The following is a 25,270-nucleotide window of genomic DNA, read 5'->3' on the forward strand; positions in this document are numbered from 1 at the left end:
TCCTAAATCTTACGTTACGGACATTACGGTTGTTTGAGAAAAAGAGAAATGAAAATCACCTTGTTTTTAATCTAATCTAACTCCTCGTTTGAGTCGATTAACTAGTAAAAGCTATATCACTCAATACCGGTGAATCAGAGTAGCCGTCCCTTAAGGGTATATTCTCATATTTGGCAAGTGATATTTTTTCATATTTCGCGTTCTTTCCATGTTCGATTTGACTTATGAAGGGCGGTTCAATATCTATTCGAAGTTGGTAGTCCAAATAGCCTTAGAAGAACTCTAGGACAAACTATGGGCCCCTGAGTGAGAGCGAACTGCGAAATAAGTCGATGTACCCGCATTTCGGCAGTTCCGTCCTCATCGTGCAGTCAGCCTGCTAGGGCAATGTCCTTTCCAAAACGACAGCCTTCATTTCCAACGCTAGAAAGCAATCGAGAAACAGCATTTGATTGGCCCGGTCATCAATGGTCCAGAAACAGCTCGATAAAGCTGTAAAGTAGACTAGGCGAAAACCAGCGTTGCATTTGAGCATGGAAGGGAATCAGATGCAAAGGAAGCGTTCAAGGCATTTGCTATTAGAGTTAGGTGAAGACGGAGGGAAAGAAGCGAAGGCAAACTGTGATGGTGGTCCTTGTCGTCGAGGGCCTAGTAGGACCATGAAGAAAACGACCAGGTGCTGTTTAGAAGAGGGGCGTGGGAATGGTTTTGACTTTTCTGCAATGAGCCTGAAGAAGGCGGCAGATAGAAATCATCTGCCAACATGCTAGATGCTAGTTGAAATTTTTTACTGTTTCTGTGTCCAGAACACTTGAAAGAGGCAACGGTTAGCTCTAGTTGCCAACTATACCTGCCTTATACATATAATGTTTCTCATTGCTGCGTTATTTCACTTTCGTGTTTCAACGTTGTTTTTTTTTAAATTGATTGTGCCAGGCCCACTTAGAAAAACGTGATGACTAAGTTCTAGACTTACTAGTGGGAATGATTTTTGCAGGTACAAATTTTAAAATCATCTAGAAGGCGCGCTTTTTTAGGCGAAAGTAGTCTTATTTTTAGTCATTTTAAAGTCAGTATCATTTAGCTAGGAGCGATAGAAAGGCAAGGCTCTGCAAAAGGCTCAATAAACACATTCGAAAGACAATTTCACAGAAGTCGTTGGAAAATTATAGAGGCTATGTACATGCTCGTTTGTATATTTTATACGATTTTCATTCTGACACAGTTAAGAGTGAAATGGAGGCAAACCTCTACTTTGGTAGAATCAATCTAAGATACTTTGGTGGCTTTCGTGACGCTGCGAGCTAAACTGCCACTCTGTTCATCCAAATTTCAGTTAACTGTCGGCTACCAAGAAACATCAAACGTCTATCAAGTACTCGGGTAGAACGTTCCACGTGTGAAGCGACGGTGCCTACTCACAGATGATAATGACATTGATCTTGTTCCATAATTGTTAAAATATAAAACATAAAGAAAATTAGGCTGCTGCAGCTGTTGCTACAAGCAAAAACAACGCCCCGTTCTACGTTAATTAATGGCTAATGAACTTAAGTCACTCTTGAAACGATTAGCACAGTGTGTAGACCATTGGGTACATTTTTATTTAGGCCAGCATTCATTTCAACCGGAGCCTGCTCTAGGTTAATTTGCAACGTCTTTGAACTATTCAGAGGTCACATGTTAATTTGATTTTGGATAAAGCCATACATTTCTTTGCAATCAATCACGGATACACAGTTAATTGCATCCATAAGGTATGTACCCCAGTAAAATAACAATCATCCATTTTGATTCTGTTCAAACTGTAAATGCAACATACAGTATGATATCGTATCATATATTGAATCGAAATTGGCTAAAGTGAAAATGTTGCTTCTTATAAGATTATGATGTTAAAGATATATTGCTTCAAACTCTATGGGAACAAAATCAATACGTTTCTAGTCGCTATTTACGCTAATTACGAGAGACTTGCCAAAAAAACGGACAAGAAACGGAACGTTAGAGCGGACACGAAGCAGCTCACTTCTAACCCGTAGAAGTCGAACCGTTTGATCCATCACATTTGCCATCCAAAACAGCTCGTTCCTTACTTAGCAAATTAAACTCTCAATCGAATTTGTAAACTTCGTTTAGAAATAGCTCCCGGCGCAATAACTGCCGCATCGTCCTAAAAGAGGCAGAATCAGATCAGCTTTACATTAGAGAAGGCTCGCTGAACCATCCAAGTTGGGCCTCTAAATAAAGAAGGAAAATGAAAAGTGCGGATTATTTTCTCTTTTCCTTCGCGCTGGGTCGAAGGTCAGAATAAAACGTGAAAAACAGGTAATGCCTCAAAACAATACCCAATGGAGAACAGGAATTTCGTCTGAGTGTTCGGAACACTGCCAAGTCTTCTCACGTTAAAATGTGGCTCAATATCAACGAGAAGAAGCGGCAGCAGGAAGAGGAACCTTGTATTCCACTTAGTTAACTATTAGATTTGCATTACGTCTTTGATGATCACGATAGATTCTTGCTAATTAAATTGTTAGATGAAGATACTGGTTGATGGTCTGAGGGACGCTATGCGTGTGGACGATTAAGGGTTACGTAGTATTTACAGCAACCAGTGTATCAAAATCTAAGTACTTAAATTCATGTATATGAAGTAGCTTAACGTTAGCTCCTAGCGTACTCACTGCTTACGTTAAGTCAGATCAAGCGTTTAGCTTCATGCTTACATAGTGCAGCATTAGAACTTCCCGACCTTGTCTGCCAACGAAAACAAAAGCTAACCTATAATGAATCCATACTAAAAACTATATCTTCTATATTTTAGTAGCTCAATTATACGCTGGTTTCGCTTTAAGTTCCTACCTGTACTGTCCATCCACCCACCCAGAGTAAAGGAGGAAGTTCGTTTAATTGTCTGCCGTCGCCGCTTTCTTAGATAGAAACGCCGACATGCCTTGTCAACCCCAAGGAGATACTATCCATGCGGCGGGTGATATTAGACGGCACTTTCCTTATAAAAAAATCTTCTCACGTACGCACCGTTGGCGAGGTAAGAATTATAGAAGCAAGCCAAAGGACTAGAGATTTGGGGGTCACTGTTAACAGGGAAAGCCGAAACAAACATTCCAACTTTTGTCATATTCTTCAACCTTCTCTCTCAAGTTAACTCTGTTTCGCTGACCCGTCTGAGGACTCCCGGACTGAAGGACGCCATCTCAAAACGGAAGAACTCCGAAGCAGTTTTCGAAAAGGTCCAAATTATCGTTAACTTTGATCCTACCGCGTCGGCGTACAGCTGCTTACTTGGAGAGAAGTATTGCTCGCAAGATACTGCTCACCATCATATGATCCTCTAATTGAAATCCACTTGGAAATTGGAGAATCGCTCTGTATATTTGCTAGAACGGCTCGAGTACGTGCCGTACGTGTATAATACTCTGTTTTTGGTGTTCAATAATCCACTGAAAACGAGCATTTCGCTTCAAGCAAAATTCTGTATTCATCTAGTTTAATAAAGCAAATTAATAAACGCTTCGAGTTTTTCGTTTATTATAGTCGTTATGCTTCAGAAGACTGGTTGCACGCATAAAACGAAGAGTATTTGCCTATTTCGAGTTTCGCACCTATGAAGCGAGACAGATATCAGAAACACGATAACGCTGAAGAGGCTTCAGAGTACAGCGCAGAGGGCGAAGTGTAGCTCGTTTATCAGTTATCAGCATAAAACTTCATACTGCATTAAAACATTTTGTGGCCTTAGAAATCTTTAAAGAGACAATGTGTTTCCTTTCCGCCTCTGAACGTGGCATCATAAAGATGACTGAGTACTGCTAATCTAAATGCTTTAGCCGGGGTACTCCGAAAGGAAACATTACAGATCTGTAATGTGCAGAAGTGATTTACATGCCACGCAATCGCTCTACGTCATCTACGCCGTTGGTATATTCGACCACGTAAAATGACGAGTATATTGGATGTTTCTACTTTTAATCATAGTGACTCTAGCATTTCTTTATGCCGCATTACAATTATGATTAATGAATTAATGACATTAATTCATTATCCTTCATTAATTCATTGTGTGAATCTTTTCTTTAGTTCGAAGGCTCCATGTTGATAATAGTACGACTAGGTATAATGATCAATTCCCGTAGTAGCGCAGTGGGTAACGTGTTTCATTGCTAAATTGTAGAGCACATGGTGGCGGTTTAGGTTCGAATCTACACGTAGACACGTTTGTTTCGTGGTGGGCGCCAGCTGTTAAGACTGATGTCGCAATAGTGGACGTAAAATATGGAAAATACTTTTTAGGTAGATTTGTGCAAATAGCTAAGATATAATTGAACTCTATGTATGCAAAACCAGACGAGAACGATGTTTTGTGATACACAAACGAATAAAACAGTTTTGCGGAACATAGCAGCCCTGTGACCGTTGGGCTCTGATTTGAGAATGAGGTATTTTGGTGTGACAATTCCATAATATTCTTTAGTTGTAAGAGATCGCCAAACAATTATTCTCCGTGTATGGGAACAAGATGTTTGGGCAACAACCGAATAAGCCTTCCGTTCTCTGTGATGCTAACGTTAACCAGGCAAGCGCTTTGGGACAGGCACAAACATCAGTAACAGCACAGTCTGCTATGTTCGGATCGAAAGTGATTCAACCAGGGACCAGCTTCGGAGTAGCTCAAGTTCCCAGGGGACTTGCTCAACAAGGAGCTCCATCCAATTCCTTTAGTCAAATGTCGCAGCAAACGCAAAATGCCGCACCCTTCACCCTTGGAAGTCTACCCGAACAGAATCAGACTATAAGAGCAGCCCCCGGTGACTTTGGAATCTCCCCCGCTACGAATTCGCTCTCACAACCCTTTGTAGATCTTCAGGGATTTCCTTCAAACTTTGGCCAGGTGCAGCCACAATCGTCGAATACGGTTTTTACGCCCAGCAGCGGACACCAACAGGCTCCACAGCAAACTCCACAACTTGGCTCGCAGTTGACAGACTTGCAAGACTCCATAGCTAACGGCTTCGGAAGAAGCTTACTCGGCGCACAGGCATTGCCAGCTGTCTTCAGAGGGTTTGGAACGCCTAGTGCTATGCCTACGACCCAGACTCTCGGAGGCGTCGCGCATCAGACCAGTGCTTACAATTTTGCCCAAGTGCAACAGCAGCAGCCCCAACAGGTAAGCGGCATATTTTCTCCGGGCGGACAAAGCCAACAGGTGCCACAGTCTCTTTTACTTGGCCAGCAAACTCCCAATCCGCTGCACGCTGGATCAGTCGGAAAATCGGCAGTAAATTCCGTTTTCGGTGGCTACGAAACCGGGGCGACACCGTCAACAGGAAGTGGCTTCGGACAGATTAACGCGTCCACAGGTTCTATCGTATTTGGTGGCCTCCCGTCAACAGTGAATGGAACTAGTATAGAAAGAGGACTCGACGAAGCCTTCTTTATTCCTGTTGGTACATCTTTGCCTTTTAGACCCATCGTGTCGACTGATACTATGGTTAAAAATGGTGTGACCCAACTTGCTCAAATTCTATATCAATGCGTCACGTGCATGAAAGAATATGAAAATAAATCGTTAGAAGAGTTGCGGGTGGAAGACTACCTCGCTAATCGTAAACAAGGTCCACTTAATGCCAGAGGAATCTTTTCAATGACTTCTAACATTAATTTTGATGTACCCACAAGTCAGTCACAGACAAATTTTACCTCGTTGAATCATTCACTTCTAGCAAATTTCGGCCAATCGAGTACAACTGGAAGCCCACCAGCATCCCCCTTAACATCAATTTGTGCAAGAACATTAACACCAACTGGTTTCAGGCCCTCCCAGACACCAAATACGCCCTTTGGGGGATTCAACGCGGCAACGAGACCGACGAGCGCTCCCAGTTCTAAGCCGTTTGTTCCGAATCTCAATTTCCCGACACCTTTTAGCACCTGCATGGGTATTAAATCGGCTTCCGGATATCACTTTGGATTAGGCCCGGGGGGTTCTGGCGCGCAACAAAATCCTCTGATGTCGGCAGCTTCTTCTGGGCCTATAAACCAGCTCTTTGAGCCTCCAGCGAACGCAAGTCCGTCCAGTATAAATGCGAACATTCTTCCGATGCCAGCGGTCTCATCCGGAATTGCTTTTAGCAGCAGTCCGGCCGCCTCGCCGTCAACTCCCTTTTCAGGAATCGGTCCCCCGGGTAGTGCAACATTTGGGCCTAACCCCACCCAGCGTAAGTGAAGCCACCGGACAGCGTAGTGCGTACAGTTTATAAAGCAAGCGTATACTAGCTCCCAAACGTATGGAGCTATACAAAATGAGCAAAGATTACGGACGCAGAACGAGAGGATCGTTTTGTAGATTCAAATAAAGAGACCAGAAAGAGTTATGCTTTATCGAGTTTTGATTCCTACCTGTTGCCTTCAACGTTCGCATTTCGCATGGACTTCAGCCGTACGATGCTTGCTGTGAACACGCAAGCTATGATAATATCCGTCTAATATTGGGGCAGCGTTTTCACATATATGGCGCACATCATAATCGTCCTGTCTAGAATTTACCTAAGAAAAAAATTTGACATTTCACGTCCTCACGATGGTCACATATTGTGCCTAGCAATCTGTTTAATTTGTTTTTAAGATGTTAAAAGTAAAAAAATTAAATATTTCGGAAGTCTAGAGATAGGTCCAGTCCTTAACTGAGGGACTAAGTGATAAAGTAAGACACACTTGTAATGCAAGACAATAAACCTTGAATACTAAAAGTCGAGAGTTCGTTACCGCCAAGGCAAGCAAAGCAGAGGTCGTACTCATTCGTGAGAACTGATTAATGAGCACGGTGATACGATGCTGGCATTGGTATACCTCTTTCTAGACTACTGCCGGGGCAACTATTGAATTCACGATAGCCAGCTCTAGACAATTGGCAAGAACACTTCGCATACAGCATAGACGAGAATTAGAGCGCCGCATGTAATTGGCGAACGACGCATGTCACCTAATGAAGAACTCCTAAAACGCCTATTTGCTTTCACAATGTCTTCTCAAAAAATACTGCATCTGCAACAATAATGCAACATTTTACGCCAATCCTTTTTTGTCCAGCAGGTAACTCGGTCTTCTAATAAGCAACCACCTATCGAATAGCGTTCATCGTTGAGAGACTGGGGAAGTAGCATCTCACTTGAACCGAGATAACGAGTTGTTTCGAAATCCCGTACTGCTGCCTAACAGTTATAGTAATATAATTGTGAGGCCTAGCGTCTCGTTATTCGGACGCAGTACGCAGTTCGTGGTTCGTGGCACACACGGTTGACCTGGGACAAGTGTAACTTTAAGCACCGTTTAGTTTATCGCAAAAATTCACGCCAAGGGAACCATAACCTCAGACTATGTAAAGCACAATCGAAGTATAGGCTTTTCAGTTTCCTGGAATTACTGAGATGTGGAGGAAAACTGGGTATGCGTAATTGCACGGCTATCATTAGATATAAACAAGCCATTCGGTCTCACAAGGCATATTGAGTGTTTCAACATATCAAAAGCGACAATTTCCAGTAGTAAACTCACATACCATGTGCTTGCTTGCTAGTATCGACTAAATTTTGCTATTGAGAGATAGCAATTGAGTGTCGGAACTGAATATATATTTTCAATGTTTACTTTCGCTTTCCATGACCAAAGAACTTAATAAAATTATACTTAACAAAGTTTACCTGTGTAAGCTAAAAAACTACGTTTGATATATAGCATGTCTGCTGCACTGGCTACAACGTATTGGAAGTTAATAATACAAGGATAGTAGTGAAAATTGGGCCCATTCGGAAGAATTTGCCGAAAGACCATTGCTTGATGATTTGATGAAGCGGCATCGCTCTGCAGAAGCAGAACGGACACGGTTATTTCATGTTATTGCTATTTTCGCTGATTTCAGCGAAACGTGCACCGCTATTAGCTATATTTTCACCTCTATTGAGTGATTCCGAGGGCATAAAAGGCGGAAAAGAATGCCATACACCATTTGGTGCTAATCTAGATAACCTCGAAGCCATTCAACGGTAAGTGTTGAAGTTACATAGCGAAATGTGTGGATAGACCTAAAGATGAATGGCAAGAAGGCCGAATGGCAGCAAGTTCTTCTTGGATGATTTAATTCGGAAATTAAAATTTGCAATTAAGCTAAATGATAATAATTGTAAAAACATCTAGTGTCATAAACATATCGCTATTTCAGTGGCACGCTCACTACGCTGGCCCATATGTTAAACGTGACATGAGTAAAAATAACTGCGGTCCGATTTTTTTTATTCTTGTCAGTAATCACTGGTATCCATCAAGAGAGAATTGTTTTTTTTGAAGTTTATGCCTACCAATACTCAGAAAAAACTTGTGACTCTTATTGTTACTACTAATAGGTCATTTGCAGAAAATAACGATACACTGTAATGCTTCGCTGTTGCGGTAACTCTATAATTCCCACGTATATGGCAGCGAGCTGGACGATACGAGGGTACGATGACCTGCAAAGTGATATCAAGCTTTTTATGTTCTATGACTGATTAACCCGTAGGCGATTTATATGTTAGAAAGCCAATACTTACTATTGCGATCATTTTCTATACGTAAACTGTTGAGCGCCAAAAAAATCGATTGTCGACACAAAACCGAAGTTCCTGTTCCTCTCCCCTTCTCCTTCAAACTATGCATTTTGATAAAACGCAACGCAAATTTAATGTGAAACATACCTTTTAATCACTGTCTTAATAATAACTAATTTAATCATTGAAATACAGACCAGCACCCTTCGAAAGTCGTCTGACTTCACTCTCGTATAAATATGCCGCGTCAAAGCGGTAGGTGGTAAAATTGTTACCGAGTTATTTCTAGATGGCAAAAAAAGAACCACTTTTGCTTGCTTGAAATGTACATATGTAGATGCCAGGGAGCCGCTAGAGATCCTTAAAAACAGCATATCATTAGTTAATACACTAAATTGTATTCTTTTCATCCCACTAAAAATAATAGATAGAATTTACCTAAACCAAAAAGTCATTTAGCTCGTACTGCAAAGATAATAACTTTTAATCTACTGAGTCTATTCAACTCAAGAAATCTCGTATCGCACAAACGCCCTGAATATTTAAGTCATCTGGTTTAAAAACAGCAGGGTTTTGACGTCGTATGCTTCGGAAGATTGGAAAAAATGACAAGAGTACTTCTGCAAAGATCTAGGCTATTTCACCTTAACTTGATCCCATGCGAAAGGCTTAACTACTTTGAATTGTTTTACGCTTTGAAGTAAATAGAAGAATACGGAAAATACCGTGGCTTGGTGCTTCCTATAATCTTCAAAAGGGACCTGAATAAGATCGGAACTACCGGGTCGACATTTCACTGAGGAAGGAAATTAGGGTTGGCCTTGCCTCCCTATTAATTGGTTGTTAGAGTAAACATGCCGTTGCTCTATGTCTAATAGAGATACGTCGTGTTAATAGGGTCAGCTTTCAGCCGACGTTAAGTTCGCCGACATCAGAAACAAACCCCATTGTCAGTAAGACAAGCAACAATAGCAACGATAACAGGTCTACTAGGCTAACTTAGGTAGCGTAATGTGTAGTTCCTATAAAAGTAACAGTCTAATTCCGCTTTCAGGAACGCTATGCTGAATTGGCTATTTCTGGTTATCAAACGCGGCTACATTTTTGGTACAGCAAAAGCACGATAGAACTTAGGATTAAATCCTAATTATTTAACGTCAATAATAAATATTTCATAAAAAAGATCGAGGCGGTCAATGGGGTAACTGGTATAGTATAATCCGCACCAAAACTGAGCATAAGGAATTGCCGTTTAGGCTTACACAAGGATATATCTGTAAAGTTTCTAAAATGACATATGCGTATTAGACACTAGTTTCTTGCAGGCGTCGGCAAAATGGGGATTTAAAAACTAAAAACAGAAGGTCTAGTAAGAGCCGTAGGAAGTTAATCATTGGAGAACACAACTTTCTTTTTTATAACAGTTTTCGAAACTAGTTATTAGCCTGTCTACCCATCTGTGTCTGAAAGATAAGTGATCGTTCGTAATGTTCCGAATATTTGAATGCTTCCAGAGCTACACGAGTAAAAAATGTCAGTGTATAATATATTACTAATGTCCTTTCTACTACACGATCTGCCTATACGGCCCAAATTTGGCTAATGGAATTGCACAGAAAAGATGGCGTTTTAGATCCATTTAGATTTTCTAGCTTGTCTGATTTTAGCTAAACTAGCCCACTTATCGGTTTGCCGTTGTTCATCAAACAATTAGCTAAAAACGCCTTGAGCCTCAAGTGAAGCAAGCCATTTTTATTACGTCCTTATATATGAGAAAATCACCGATAAGTACGTCGAGTAACATGTTTTCTATCGAATACTGCCTAAAGTTATGAAGGTCAATTAGATTTCTAGGTTCTTCTTTAGCATTAACATTAAAGTACAAACCACAAAGAGTTTATATATACATACACCTTTAGTTCAGCGTCTCAGGAGTACATTGAGAGGATACATAAGCCTTTTTTCTATACATTTTATTTTCTCAGCCGAGCTATTCAACTAAGAGAAGATAAAAGAAAAAAAACCTAGCTTAAAATGTATAACACAGTGGACTTTATCGAGCACAGTATTAAATTCAAGTAAACGCATGCGTGCGCCCTTCAGTCCAGCCATTTTCGACAGAAAAATGACAAGAGTACTTCTTATTAAAGCTTAAAAAACTTTATTAAAACTTAAATTAAAGCTATATAGCTTGGGTAAATAGTTGTATCATGTGTCGATTCTACCTTATGAAGATTCCACCTTCGCCGGCCCTTGTTGAATGCTATTCATTATAGCTAGTGAGGATTACCCAAACGCTATGCACAAACAAAGGTGGATGTGATTTGGTTAATATAAAAATAATAGCGAATACGTTTTACACAAGCGTGATGTCATAGACGTACCGGACTTCCGTTGATCTGTTTGTTGATACCGCACTGGCTGGCAAAACCATCTTTCATTTTCAGGAAAAGTCTGCTACACTTGTTCCCTAGATTTATCTCGCTAACCGGTAGTAGGCTGGAAGAGCAAACGGTTCGTCCATGGTAGGCTAGCACCTTCAGGTATCTACTGAAGTTTGTAGCCCAATGAAAACAGGTGATTTTTAATTTTTGCTTTAAGCAAACTATTATCTGATACGAACAGAAAGTACCAACTGGCGCCGCGCGTTGTATTTGCGCCAACTATAAGGCCAGGGAAGATGTAAACGAATAAATAGTAGACCAATTCTCAAAGAAAGTTTTAATAAAAATACTTTTTTACAGCAAATAACTAGATACCGATGTGTTAAACAAAGCACTGATAGCTCTTCCATCTGGATAACCTTAAAGCTACGTATCCAAGGTGATATTAAATAGCTTCAAGTTTTCAGTGGTGCTATTTGAAAGCTAAAATTTAACCGAACTAGCTGTGCTAAAACTATCGGCCTATCTTCATCCAGGTTTAGTATATAATTTTTTCAAGACAATTCCCTTCAAGATAAATAAAACCTCTGCGAAAATTCGTTACATTTAACAATTTTATGCCAATAAAGGAATTGATTTTGCCCGACCCATCAAAAATCGGTGGTGTTTAGGGGTCAAAATGAGTTACTGGAAAAAACGGGCCGAAAATGATTTTCTCCATTGTCGTTTTGGAAGTTTCGAGTTGGAGTTTTCGGAGTTAAAGGTGTCCCTTATAGTGATCAATTAATAACGTAAAAAGGCTTATTGCGAAAACGGAACAAAATCGGCGTGCGAGTATCCATTATATTGCTAAAAAAAACAGTAAACGTTCGCCGTCAAATAGTATGATTCTATTTGAGGAAAGCTTTATGTTTGGTTGAACTGACGTAAAGAAATCAGCTTGACCGCGAAAATTTACGGAACAGCAATGAAGTCCATTTGTAGAACGTTTGATTATGGGTGATAAAAAGTAGCCCATATATGACAATTATGCGCGAATGAAAAAAGGGTACACCGCAATCTATTGCAGAGCCCCAACTGACGCAAGAGAAAATGATGCGAAGAGTCTGGTGGGGTTGAAAAGAGATTGTATACTATGAGCGACTGTCATTTTGCAAAACGATTAGTTCGAACCTCTACCCAACAACTAACAGGACCACAACAGGCCGTTAAAAAGATCGATTCGAACTGGAAGAGATCGTCTTCAAGTATGAGGATATCAGACCGTATATGCGTTAAACTAGACATCAAAAACATAGAAAATTTAATGCATCCGTCGTACTGGTTATATATATATATATATATATATATATATATATATATACTACATCATACTGGTCATGCACTGGACTACCATCTGTTTCGGTCTTTATAGTATTCCTTCATTAGGCATTTCTCTAGTTTCAATAGATAGATAGATAGATGCAAAAATTACATGTCACAGTTTTTGGGTCAGAAACTGCATACGTTCCATACTATTGGGATTATGGTATTACGAAAAAAATAGCAGGAGGTCATCGATGAAAATGGCGCATATTTTAGTGGCAATACTGTTTTAAAAGGTAAAAAATATTTGCTTTAATTAAGGTCGCCAATACCTTTTCAACAATGTTCAATGTTCAAGCTGTAGAAGAAAATGACACAGAAAAATCGCAGCTAAGCTAAGCTGAGCTGAGCTGAGCTGAGCTGAGCTCGCCACACATTCAGATTTATTTAGTTACTGATAACTTAAGTGCGTGGGTGTTTACGTCAAAAATAAGTGTATTTTTTTCACTTAAGCGCGAATAATTAATTAGTGACTTCGAATACACACATATTCCACCACCAAACATGTTTAAAAATAACCACGAATTACCTCGTAAGTCTCATTATATAAGCAAATACGAGGTCGCGAAAATAGATGAGATATTTATGATGATACCTCTATGTATTATATATCGTCAAAAGATCCATATAGTTACCTAATTGTCTTTGATTTTTATTGGCCGACCCTTGGCCTCATAAGTGATGTATCACAACTTCCACCCCTGAAGTCTCTTTGGATACTACTAGAAAATCTGTAGTGTTTGCACTCGGTCTCGTAGCTGTTTAACCCTTTCATATGGATGCGTCCCACTGATTTTATCTCGTAAGATTCAATTCTTTTTTTTGCGAAAAAGGCCTCCGCGAAATGTTTGCTAATCACTTAAGCCTGTTAATAACCTCTTTTAATTGTCCGAACGAACCTGTACGTTGGACAATAACGAATTTCACTCGATTTATATGCAAGCATATAAATAAGTATATTTGTATATTTGTATTAAATATATATAAGTATATTTGGCGTACCTAGACCCTTTTCTGCTCGGATTGCTTGTGCTAAGTCTTCTCCACTAACAGGCCAGGTGTTGAAAAGAGGCAAGACAGCGCCGCTAAGAGGGTCGATTGAACCGGGACTATTATAATGTAATGTTGGCCTTATCTTTAAATAGCTATTGATTTCGATTTGGCCACGGTACAATTAATAGTAACGTCACGCAAGAACAGAAACAGATATACAAACAAACCAAAGTGAACCAAAGCATTGACATGTCATTTTCTGCAACAGTGTTACCGCACCGCCATCCCTGGAGGGCGTGGCTGTTATTGTTATTACTAATGTTACTATTAGTTAACGATTCGATTACTCAATACAACGAATTTGGTGGCAATGATCTCAGATTTATCAAGTTTTTGCTCTATTTACAGTTATATATAACCCGTGGAAGGCGCACAGTACTCCAGAAAGAACAGAATATTTTTGGAATATCAATGAAGCCGGGGAATCTATTCATTGGTGCTTGTAGAAACCTGTAAAAATTGTAGAAACCTATTGGTATAAGTTCGAAGAAACGTTAATTTGATAATGATGGGACATTGTTGTTGTGCAAATGCCCGCCATACACACATGCCCTAGCTAACGTCCAACAAGGAGAATTTGATTAAGCGCAGTTTAAACAATAAAAATAATTAAGGTATCCCTTTATTTTTCTCCTACAAGCTATAAAACCAACACAATGATGCGTTTTATACCCTGTGTAACACCAATATATGTTTAACCTTATGCGTAGTAAAATGATATTATCAGATCCATGTGAGGCATCTTCGTTCGGGTTGAATTAGAATGGACAGACTATTACGTCTGAGGGGGCATTTTTCTTACCTATAAACACACTACAGTTATGACAGCTCTGAGCAGACGGTAACGATAGTAAAACCTTTTAAAATCCAATGGGGTTAGTAGCTCTAGCTCTCAGGGCAAATGGTAAGCCAAAGGCTCGATTTTCTTAGCCCCTTGTTGCCAAAACAAATCAGTGCTGTTGAAAGTACCATACGCTTTTGCTAATTTATTTCTCAAGAGCCTTAACTGGTAGGTTTGGCAGGGGGCTTGCTTTTTGTAAAATCTATTTGAAAGAGACTAATGAATCGTCCAACGTAGTATTAATATATGTTATAAATAGATACGTTTAAGCATCGAGTTAAGTAGGTCATTTTCTTATGTGGAGTTGGCACAAATAGCGCCTAGCTCCAACATCCTATCGCCGACGTAATATAATATTTGAGGTTGTAACTTAGGACGTTGTTCCTCTGTAATGAGAAGGTAGGCTAAATCTTGTACATGCAAAGTGCCATGAGCACTGGCGTAAAGGGAAACTGCTTGCGTTGCATACGAAAATACTTCGAATCTATACAGAGTACGTTATAGTGAAGTACGGTAGTACGGCATACTCAACGAAGTAACTCAATGGTCAATACCAAATAATAATATATATATATATATATATATGCTAAACTGGCCACACATTGCTCATTCACCGGAATAAGCAGTTTTCGCTCGATGAATTGCTAAATCTAGGTTACCCAGAACTGATTATCTGTCCGCTCTGCTAAGCCCATTATGTCGTACGCACGTATTTTTTGCAAGTACAAGCGCTACACTATTCGGATTAAGGGTGTCCATAACTTGGAGACGAAAACAGAAAATTGGCAACACGTTAACCTCGGTGCCTGATACTTGATGCCAAACACCATGATGAAATTCATAATAGGACCATCTTTTCCATTCACGACACGATGTCCGTACGTCTTGATAATGATGGATTTATGATGTTGTACGTAAGGGAACGCTAAATATATTTGGGGGCTCCCTAAGGTGTCTCCTACCTCCGGTCACCTACAGTTCACGACACCTAATAAAACACGATGTTTTAAACGTGCATGTACAGGGAGCATACTGAACTAAAATATATCATTTAATACTTCACGATTTGATTTAAGCAGCAGTCACTGAATTTGATGTGAAGACAGCCGCTTTGGCAACTCCGCATATCCCCACGCCTTCATACCCACGCTTCAAGGCTCGAGAAGTGCGTGCAGATTCAGCGAACGGAGTCTTTGAGGTAGCGGCATATCGAACAGCTTCATCACTGATGTCCAATAACGTTCAATTCGTGGGCCTGTGCACATAAGACAAGCAGATGTTCTTCATCGAGAATTCCCTTTGCTCGGTTGACAGAATTGAGCGATGTTTTTATTTCTGCATTCTTTTGAAGGCTCCATCTAAACACCGATACCCGTGTACTAAAATATCATCCTCGACTAAATCCATGAACTATTTGAGAGAGGTTATTCTAAATATGCTCTGTATGCCCTGCTAAAAATCCTCGACAGAAGCAAAAATTCACTATCTCCACTGGGTTTGTCCACTAAAAATACGCTATTTATATCATATCTCGCATTTCCTTTATTACCGCAGTATTTGGTCATTGTACGGTTTTCACCTAAATCCGTTCGAGCAACAACTCATAGTTCTACGATTGACCATCGTCCGCGTGTCTTGACCGAGAACCTCTTCTACGATCGCGAAGTACGTTTTTGTAACTATAACAGAACGTGTAAATCAGTCCTTATCTAAAAATTCTACATACGATTTTATTTTGGCCAGACTGAATTTGAGATCAAGAATTTTTCAGACACCAAAGTTTTACATCTTTTCTTAATTTATAATTATTACTCTTTAAGCACATTATTTGTTGCTTGATACATGAATATCTAGCGTTATAAAGGCAAAGTGAATATTATTACCACCTGTCACTTCTGAAACTAGTAAAGATCCTAGTATTTATTAATACTACAGATACTAGTAAAGTAAATTATGATATGGAGAGAATCAAACAGCTTAGACCAATAGAGACATTTTTGGTATTTAGCAGCTCCAACCATTTTTCGACACCCCATAGATTCGAGTTCGACGCATTGAGTAGGCCTTGTTGCCGCGTTACGCCATTTTCGCTACTCTCTTTTACTTTTTCTATTTTTTTAACGAGCCCTTTGGCACAGTCGAAATCTTCTGCAAAAGATTTTCAATAATATATTTAAGGGTTGGTAATCAGCAAACGAAATATTAGGGAAGCTAGGCAACAAACAAAAACGGCAATTCTTCGTGCGCCAATCTACGGTGCGGGAAAAATAACTGAAAATTTATATAACAGTTCAGCAGTTCTCTCCGCGATTTCCAGAAACAGGGCTGGCGCAATAAGTAAGAAGCTTTTAAAGCGCACTTACTTAAAAGATCGTCAAGCGTCTTCCATGTCAGATGTCTAATGACTCTTTCTTTCTCGCACTTGATATATACACAAAGGAAAGCAAAAGAAGGCCTGTAGGAAGGCAGTCGACTGCATTTAGAAGTTATGTAATTACACCGCGTCCGTACAATTGTAGATCCGTTTTTTTTGCTGGTGTAATATAAGCGTATTATTGCTTTCCGTGTCTATTCCGCACTGCGATTCACTCTAAATATAAACGCAGTCTAAATTTCCACGAAGATAAATGTCGTGACCGAATGGCTGGCGCCCCTTAATTGATGTGCTGACAATAATAATAATAGAGTTCAGTATCGTTGGGGTTTTGAGGCACAACTTTAGTAAAGTATCAAGGTAGGTGGTTCAGGCGTTCACATGCGGAGACCTTCTATTATAGAATGTTTCATGTTACGAAGCGTGCCGCACGAACCCCCGACCAGTGGCAAACGCATCCTACTTAAGAGCCGCAAGCCGCCCGCTGGATCGTTTGGAGTGTGTAAATCGTTCCACACATTCATCACAAATTCCCGGATATGGTTTTGTAGTTATTATCCGTAAAGACCGGCAAGAGAAAATAAACAGCCGTTGTCAAGAACTCTAAGTTAATTACGACTTCTATTAGATTACGTACACCGTCTGCAAAATGTTTAGCTTGCTTTATGCCTATAGGTTAAAACAGGGTATGCGCCTCGAGTCACAATATTCAAGATCAACGTATAAAACACGTCGGATCGCTCAGCTACTCCTTGTATGTAAATGTTCATTTGTTTTTTCCTAGCTTTTTTCATTCCCAAGTGATGTCTGGTTTGGAAGTTTAGTCTACTAATTTGAGTACTTCCGCAACACCGGCAGCTCTAGGCAGAAATGGGATACTCGAGCATTCCTGCTACCTCTTCTCTTCATTAAAAACTATATGTTTCCTAAAAATATTTCTGTTAAACATATTAAAATAAACAATAGTAGAACCCTATAGGAATGTTAAGGGCTCTGTCTATTCCGAGTTTTCACCACCACAGCTGATTAAAAGCAAGATTTGTCTTGAAGCACGGAACGATCCATACCATCTGTTCTCAATACCGTATTATTTTATTACGGTGATACTTCATCGAGCTGGAATATATCGTCTTTAAACACCTGTTTTTTTTCACCGAGTTAAATGCGAATTTATCAAGCAAATCGTCTGTTCGTACTTTATAAGACGTATACATTAAGCTTTATAAGAGGAGCAAACGACAATGAACATAGACTCTAAATGATGGTGAAAAGAACAAAATTTCTAGTAAATATTGCGTTTTAATGCGTGTCTGTCGCTGTCAACTAGGACAAGATGGAGGGAGCTGTAGGCCTCTGTAGATGAGACGAACATCCTGTTTCGTCCATTATTTATAAACTATCTAGCGGTTTCCATGGTTTGACAAAGCTGCTTCTGACATCCTTAATATGCTAGCTTTTCAGCTTGAATCTTAAATTATTAAAGATAGTTTTATATTGAATCCAAAAGACGTTTGAAAACGGTATCGTTAGCCAAAGCGCACTGCAGCTATTACAGTATCATGGAACCAAGAGAAAGTACCTTTATATGTAGAACTTAATGGACAAATGTTGTAATAAATTAAGAGTTTAAAAACATTACACTTAGGGCTTCAAGCAAAAGCGCTTAATTAAAATCATTGTGAATTGATGTAATAGTCAACGAATTCCAACTACTTCGTAACGACATCTCAGGTGACTCAGAAGGAAAGAGTCGTATTATCGCAAAGTGCGACAGATTACCTGAGGTATACACACAAATGGAAGCGTTAACAGCAATATATCTCGCTAAGAACTGTTCCACTCGAGGGAAACGCCTAACGCCACGCCAAGAAGCACATCGTTGACCTACGACACATTGGGGAAATACTTCAGTCATATCTCTTTCTCCGCATTCTGTTGTTAGTTTTTTCGGTCGACTGTTTAAGTCGAGCCTCGTCCAAAGAGAGACTCCATTCAAAGTCTTCGAAAGTCACCGCACTACAGTGAAACGGTGGGAGTTTTCGTAGCCGTCTCTTCCTGCTTCCGATAGGCTCACAATGTTATGACCGCATCTGCTATACATGAAGTCCTGCAGTAGCTTAAATTCGACTTTGTCCAAAACGAATAGTTCTCTTTTTCCGTCTCCGGTTGCGCCAAAGCAACATTGTAAATGGCACTGGCAGAGTCGACAATATACAATGTTGCTCTGTGCAGAGTTCCTATTCTTTTCAATTCAACCAACAAATTGTTTAAAATTCGATGTGTGACGCTTTAACTTCCTACGAATTGATTGCCAACCATCGAAGCTTAGCTTCTACAAGAAGCTATTTCTTAGAGTTCGGACACGGATGGCGTTACTGCTTTAAGTCCAATTATGGCCTCGCATTGGAACTAATGCTAGGGGGATAAATTGGGACGATTTATGATCCGAACGTGTTAATGACAGTCCACTTATTCAGACGGTACGCCTATATCTGACAGGCCATCGTCCAGGCCCGCGCACTTAAGAGCCTTGTAAAGCCAGCTTTATATAATAAGAGCAAGATGGCTTTAACCAATTCTTAGTTTTCGCGCTGAATTAGATTGTTTATTTTTATTAATTAATTCTTACACTTGCTCGTCGACGGGTGCCATACGACCAAGACTAGCAAGTGATTTAATACCCCCCGAGCTCCAAATTTTAAAAATGTGTACCTCTTATTGTCTCTGTAAAATACTGTTTCATGCGAACTACAGCTAACAAAGGTTCTGTCCAACCTGTGACTTATTTCGACTCGCTACGTCTTGAACTATCGAAAAGCTGACCCATTTTAGTGCAATTGAGTATAGAAATTCAGAATGGGTCTTTTCTTTCGAAGAAATTCTAAAAATTGAAACCGCTTAAAAAATAACTTCAATCTTCCCATGATGACAATGATTATTTCGGTATTTCGCTTTATCTGCGACCGCGCGTTTTCTGCATGCGCATGTAATCGCTACGGCGCAAATTTACGACCAAACAAGCTCATATTACTTATTTGCTGAAACGAGGCCAGCTAGGTTTATTTGAGCAGAGGTATAATTAAATAGTTCCAGCCTGCAAGTAATGCCATCGTATATCCTAAAAGTATAATAAGGCGGCCGGATTAAATCTTATCATACCTAATCGTCAATATAACGTGCGTAGTTTTATAGCAGTGGACGTGTTACCAACCTATTCAATTTTAGCATGGGTATTAGCGGTTACACGCTGGAAATTTCCCCTCAAATCACTTGATCTTTTAGTCTTGTAGATACTCCTTAACGCAGTTAGTCTTCACGGCATGACCAAACGCGATGTTATTTATCTATCTATTACCTGTAACTTACATAACATTGACGTCCACCAACTACTATACACAACTGGGCAACATGGGATATCTCGACGACGTTGAACTTCACAATGAACGACTCATAACAATTCCCATCTATTTTTGTAGATAAGAATTATCTTTGAGTATTGCATTGTGTTACTTTATAGATAAGCCTTTTGGTGATTTGAATCAGCAAGTGGTTTCTCTGGCTAATAAAGGTATTATCATCACGGGAGCTTAACTTTACCTTTGTAGAAAGATAGCCATACCTCAGCAAGCTAACGTAGATCATTACGCGACCTTTTGTTAATGAAAGACAAACTTACTGCTGAACTTTGCCAAATATTTTCGGAAACTTTGCAACCTGATGCTTAACTCTTGCTTTCTCTGGACTGTACTTAGTTGGCTAGTGGTCTCTGAGCTCTAAATAGCAATACGATATGATTTTGTGTGGCCTGTTTGAGAAGGCTAATGGGAATACATCTTGACTAAGCTGGAGAAGCTGTTAGCTGGTTGAGATGAGATGGGCCTCAAAATCTACACCTTCTAATTTGAATAGCGACTGTTGATGAACCCACCATCCGTAAGCCCGCGCTATCTACCGAAGGGTAAGGCCTGACAAATGCATAACAGATGATGGATCCCATCAATGCAGCTGTTGGTCTTTCCACGCCGCGCAGCGAATTGCTCACTAGCTAGCGCAGAAATTACTCCAGTAAGAACGGCTACTTCATGGAGTAGCAAATTGGAGGGCATTTGGCGAAAAGAAATATCACGTGAAAATAGAAGAGGATATTTATCGACATTGCTGGGATTGTTACAAGCGGCTGGCATCTTTAGTAGGTAACTAGAACAATGACTAACGAAGCATACAGGGAAACAGCAAGACGAAAGTCTCTCTAGAACCTATTACGGAAACGAGGTGATAACTAGACAAACGGATTATTAAGGACGTAACATAACGCTGATAGTAAAACAATGCTCTACAAGCTGCAACAGTAAAATACCAAACACTTGCCTTGAGAAAAATATTTTACTAATCATTTTTTGCAAATCAAGTTATTCATCTATTTGTTAAAATGCGCTACATGTAGGACATTTGAAATCAGGCGCTATAAAAATACGTTTCTCGACACCGTCTATACTAATATAGCATTCCTGGCTGCATGCGTGCACTTAGATAGCTCTTTACAATCGTCTAGTAGTTTGAAAAACCCAGGTCAGTATGCAACAGTGTATTCCTATATATAGTCATTTTCGTAAAAACAAATGTGGCCACAATCTTTCTGCAGAGGCTATCAATAGCTTTACCGTTTTATTGACATACGTTGCATTTGATTTGTCTATAAATATTCATTGACAATTTATTTCGCCGCCGTATATGGTGGAAGACCTGTTACGCAATCTACGAAAATCAAAGGTATTTGTAAGCTACAAAATACTGAAACGCCTTTCTCTAAAGGGAAACTGTCTAATTTCCTTACCTCCCATCTCAAAGATTCACATTAGAGCAGAATTTGTGTCAAATGTCGAAACTATAAATAAATAATCTCGATATAACCTCAGACTTTCTTACGGTTCGTAGGAATCCTCTACGTAGTCGTACCAATATCCGCCGCCTGAAAGAACTGATCAAAGATCGATGCGTCTTCGTAATGAGATCAGAAGGACTGAGAACACAAAAGTATACACCTTCGTTTTTCGGAAATGTATAATATAATGGTGCCTTGTTTTAGCTTAAATGACATCATCTTGTATTAGACAACATCACGCATGTACAAATAATTCCTATTTTTTGAGGTCAAAGAAGTACCCGGCACGTAACATTCGTACAACAATAATACGAACATCATTAAGACAGATATGATTCTTGACCCAATAAAGACATATTTGATCTGACTATTGAAATTGCTTACAAATAATAACAGAATATTAACTAATCATTATCTATTGAGTGTGCCCTGGCCTTTTTCATCTGTCTTCCCCTTCTGATACCTGCCCATTTCCGACTGACATGTCTGATAACCTTGCAAACTAATATTCATGTGGCTAGCAACCCGTTTATGCTCGAGTTAATTTAACCTGTTATCGTCAATCATGCATAGATAGTTAAAATTCATGTTAGCTAACTTTGATTGCATTGCCTCTTCATTTCCGCTCGTTATCGTTCAATCCTGTGCCACATAACCTGAGTAAAAGCAAAATTTCTTCCTATCTATTAGCTTTTAATTAAGCATCAATGAGCACTGACGTGGGCGATTGTGAACCTCGGCCGCGAACAAGATGGCTGTTCCGATGAATGGACTATTCTTGAAGCTAGAAACGAGAAACAAATCAAAAAGGAAACCCAAATCTATATATATATATATAGTGCTTCTGCTCGCATCAGATGACCATTAAACATAGGCAATCCATTCTATGTGTCATTTAAAGTGAATTATTTGGCATTCCTATGAACTGATTCTAAACTTCAATGATATTCTTAACTAAATGGCCACATATCTAGGATAACGGTCGAAAGTCTCTTAATCATAATCTAAAAAGCCGTATAAACTTGTGCTTGATAGTTGTACGCGAGCAATTTAAATGGTCATCAATGAGCACATGGATATCTGGCGAATCTTTACCATGTTTAGTTGTCCTGTTGCAGTTGCAGTAATATTTTTATTGTCACCCTTGAAATCTTTATTCGGAAGCAGAGAAATCGCCTGCGATACCTTAACGCTTGCGATACATCTATAACACGGCTTCCGCCCCGCCAGCCTACACGTAAACAGTCGGAAAGAGGACGCATAAGAAATTTCATCACAGAAATTCTTGGCTCTCGGCAATGTGTCGCTAGATACGCGTGACTTGCGAGAGGATGAAAAATGTGGTACTTTACCGTCAACGCTTCGCTCTTTTTCTCCAACGGCGCCACTTTCCCTCTTCTGCTCCTCCCAAAATCCCCTTCTTTTTCTGGTCTTCTAGTCTTGCTGTAGCAAACAAAAATAAACGAAAACAGCCAGCCGAGCCTAAGCGTGCAGAGTGACGACCGGGCCTGATTGTTTCACTGTCTGTATGTGTGTGTATATGGTAAGGGAAAGGGCGGGGAAGGGGTGGGGAGCTATATTTCGTTCTGAAGTGTGACACACAAGCGCGTCCTTACTTGCACAGACTTGCAAACATACACACGCACGTCGTCTAAATACGCTAGAGTACACAGACGGCCCGTACGGCCTGTTCCGTCCCAGTGGCGCTAGTGGTAGAAGCACTAGTGGCCCTAAGTATAGTAACAGCAGTGCTAGTGGAATAGAGAGAGAAACACGACTTCATTTTTCAACGTTCTTCCACTAAGATGACTGGCTGGCGGCAACAACCATAAGTAGCGGCTGTGGCAAGAAACAAAAAACGACAGAACGGTATGAGAAGGCGGAGCGAAAAAAAAAGCCTCCATTTTCGTATTGCGTGGGTCTGCAGCAGGCGAAAGCCCTATGCTATTCGGGCAACTTCAGCAGTCCTCTAGATGGAACCTTTTGACGGGGTGCGAGGCAGCCAGTTGTAGCGTGGTTAACTATACACCTCAGTCGCCGCACTCGCGCCCATACGTACACAGCTAGATATAAAGCTCACACATGGATATTTGGCGGAAATGCCTGAGCAAACCACAAATGAAATGAAATGAATTTTGCTGTATAGTGGCTGGTTGTTTACCTTTACGCCGAACATGATAGTAGCAGAGGGCTCGAAGGCTGTCAGTTCCATCGGCAACGATAACCCTTCGATGGGTTACGGCCTTCGTTCGAACGGCGTGGACTTATCATTTGACCGGCTGGCCATCGAATGAAAGTAAGTGGGGACCGCTCGATAGGGTGAAAGAAGCACAGAGCAGCAGGCGGACGGAAAAACGCTGCAGTGACAATAACGGTAACTATAACAACGGGCCCCAAATCGTAAGTAGAATACAAAACAAGCTTTCTCGGATACATTGTTATAGCTGAACTTTCTAGGGAAGGAAACAAAGAGAGGAGAGAGCAGAACGCGTATGGGGATGCTACTAAATCGACCGCTACTACAATGACGAACGCAAGTACATTCACCTTTGTTAGTTCCTCAAAATAGTCGTAATAAAAACAACACCCCACACAAATCGCTTTCGAATCGTCGAAGACAACACCAACGACACATTCGATATGGTAATTAAAATAGAGCCAATACAAAGGAATGTCTTTTACGCAAGATCAAAAACTTAAAGACACGTTTAAGTTAGCTGCGTAGGACAGTTTAACGAGCGAGATTCCTTTAACCGTTAGACGGAATAGTCTAACGGCTAAAGGAATGTAACACAATCAGCCAATAATACGCGGTGCATCCATTTTGTGTTCCAAGGCGTTAACGTAATAGTTCGCATTCGCAGTATCGAGATTTACATTATGCCGTCAAGTATTTTTTTTTGGTACGCTCATCACGACAACTCAAAACGTGACTCGTTCGCCTTCGACCGTTCACATAAGTACATGCAAAGGGACTGCTTAGATTGCAGTGGTAACCAGTGGCTAGCAGCCAAACGTTCGACCCTTGGATTTTGAGCACACTCAAAAACCTTTAAGAACCACTTGACTTTGCTAGAAGCTGCAGTGAATATTATTAAATAAAGCGGGCTAGCTCAATAAAACTGTTGTCAGGATGGCTTATATCAGAAGTAAACGCATTGTGTTGTATTTTTGGGGGGAACCGTTTGCTGGCCTTTTTGCATAAAAACACCGCTATAGGAGCCTCGAAACGGATTAGATATGACATTTCCCTTACTGATCATTCTCAGACATTTGATGTTTCTTTCAAGCGGATTTTGTCACGGCCGCCTTTCCAACATTTTTGAAAAGTCGAAAAAAAAAAGGTACATAGTTATGTGTAACGAAAAATTGGTGTCATAGCTTACGTTTTTTATCTTTTTCATTTAAAATTTATAGATTCATTAGTTGAGCTTTTTTGACTTCTAGCTCCTGGCATCCTTTAGTACAGCAGCCTCTAAAATGATAGGTCTTTCATCCCTTACGCTCATTCACACACACATATTTCCGCGCTTTTTAGCGAAACAGCACTTAATCAGTCTGAGAATCAAGTACTCTCGGCTATTGCGGTTTACATGAACAAATACATGATACGCTCATTCCTAACTTTTGACATTTATATATTGTTTTCATGGGAGCAGTCATTTCTCCGTGGGAGCCCATTCTGGCTAGGTACTGATGCTCGCTTTAGAGCAGAGCGCAGCTAGTCTACCGTAACCACGTCAACGCAACATTCTGAAAGACTTTCCGCTG

General features: G+C 40.1%; 1 protein-coding gene across 1 annotated transcript; it reads left to right on the forward strand.

The window, feature by feature from the left end:
* Positions 1–4,350: 4,350 nt before the first annotated feature.
* Positions 4,351–6,392, forward strand: LOC111249233 (uncharacterized). Its single transcript, XM_022802814.2, has one exon. It carries the CDS (start codon positions 4,538–4,540, stop codon positions 6,242–6,244), a length of 1,707 nt encoding a protein of 568 aa, XP_022658549.1. The 5' UTR covers positions 4,351–4,537; the 3' UTR covers positions 6,245–6,392.
* Positions 6,393–25,270: the final 18,878 nt, after the last annotated feature.

This window comes from Varroa destructor, unplaced genomic scaffold (genome assembly GCF_002443255.2).
Source record: "Varroa destructor unplaced genomic scaffold, Vdes_3.0 BEIS01000004.1, whole genome shotgun sequence".
Taxonomy (NCBI): domain Eukaryota; kingdom Metazoa; phylum Arthropoda; class Arachnida; order Mesostigmata; family Varroidae; genus Varroa; species Varroa destructor.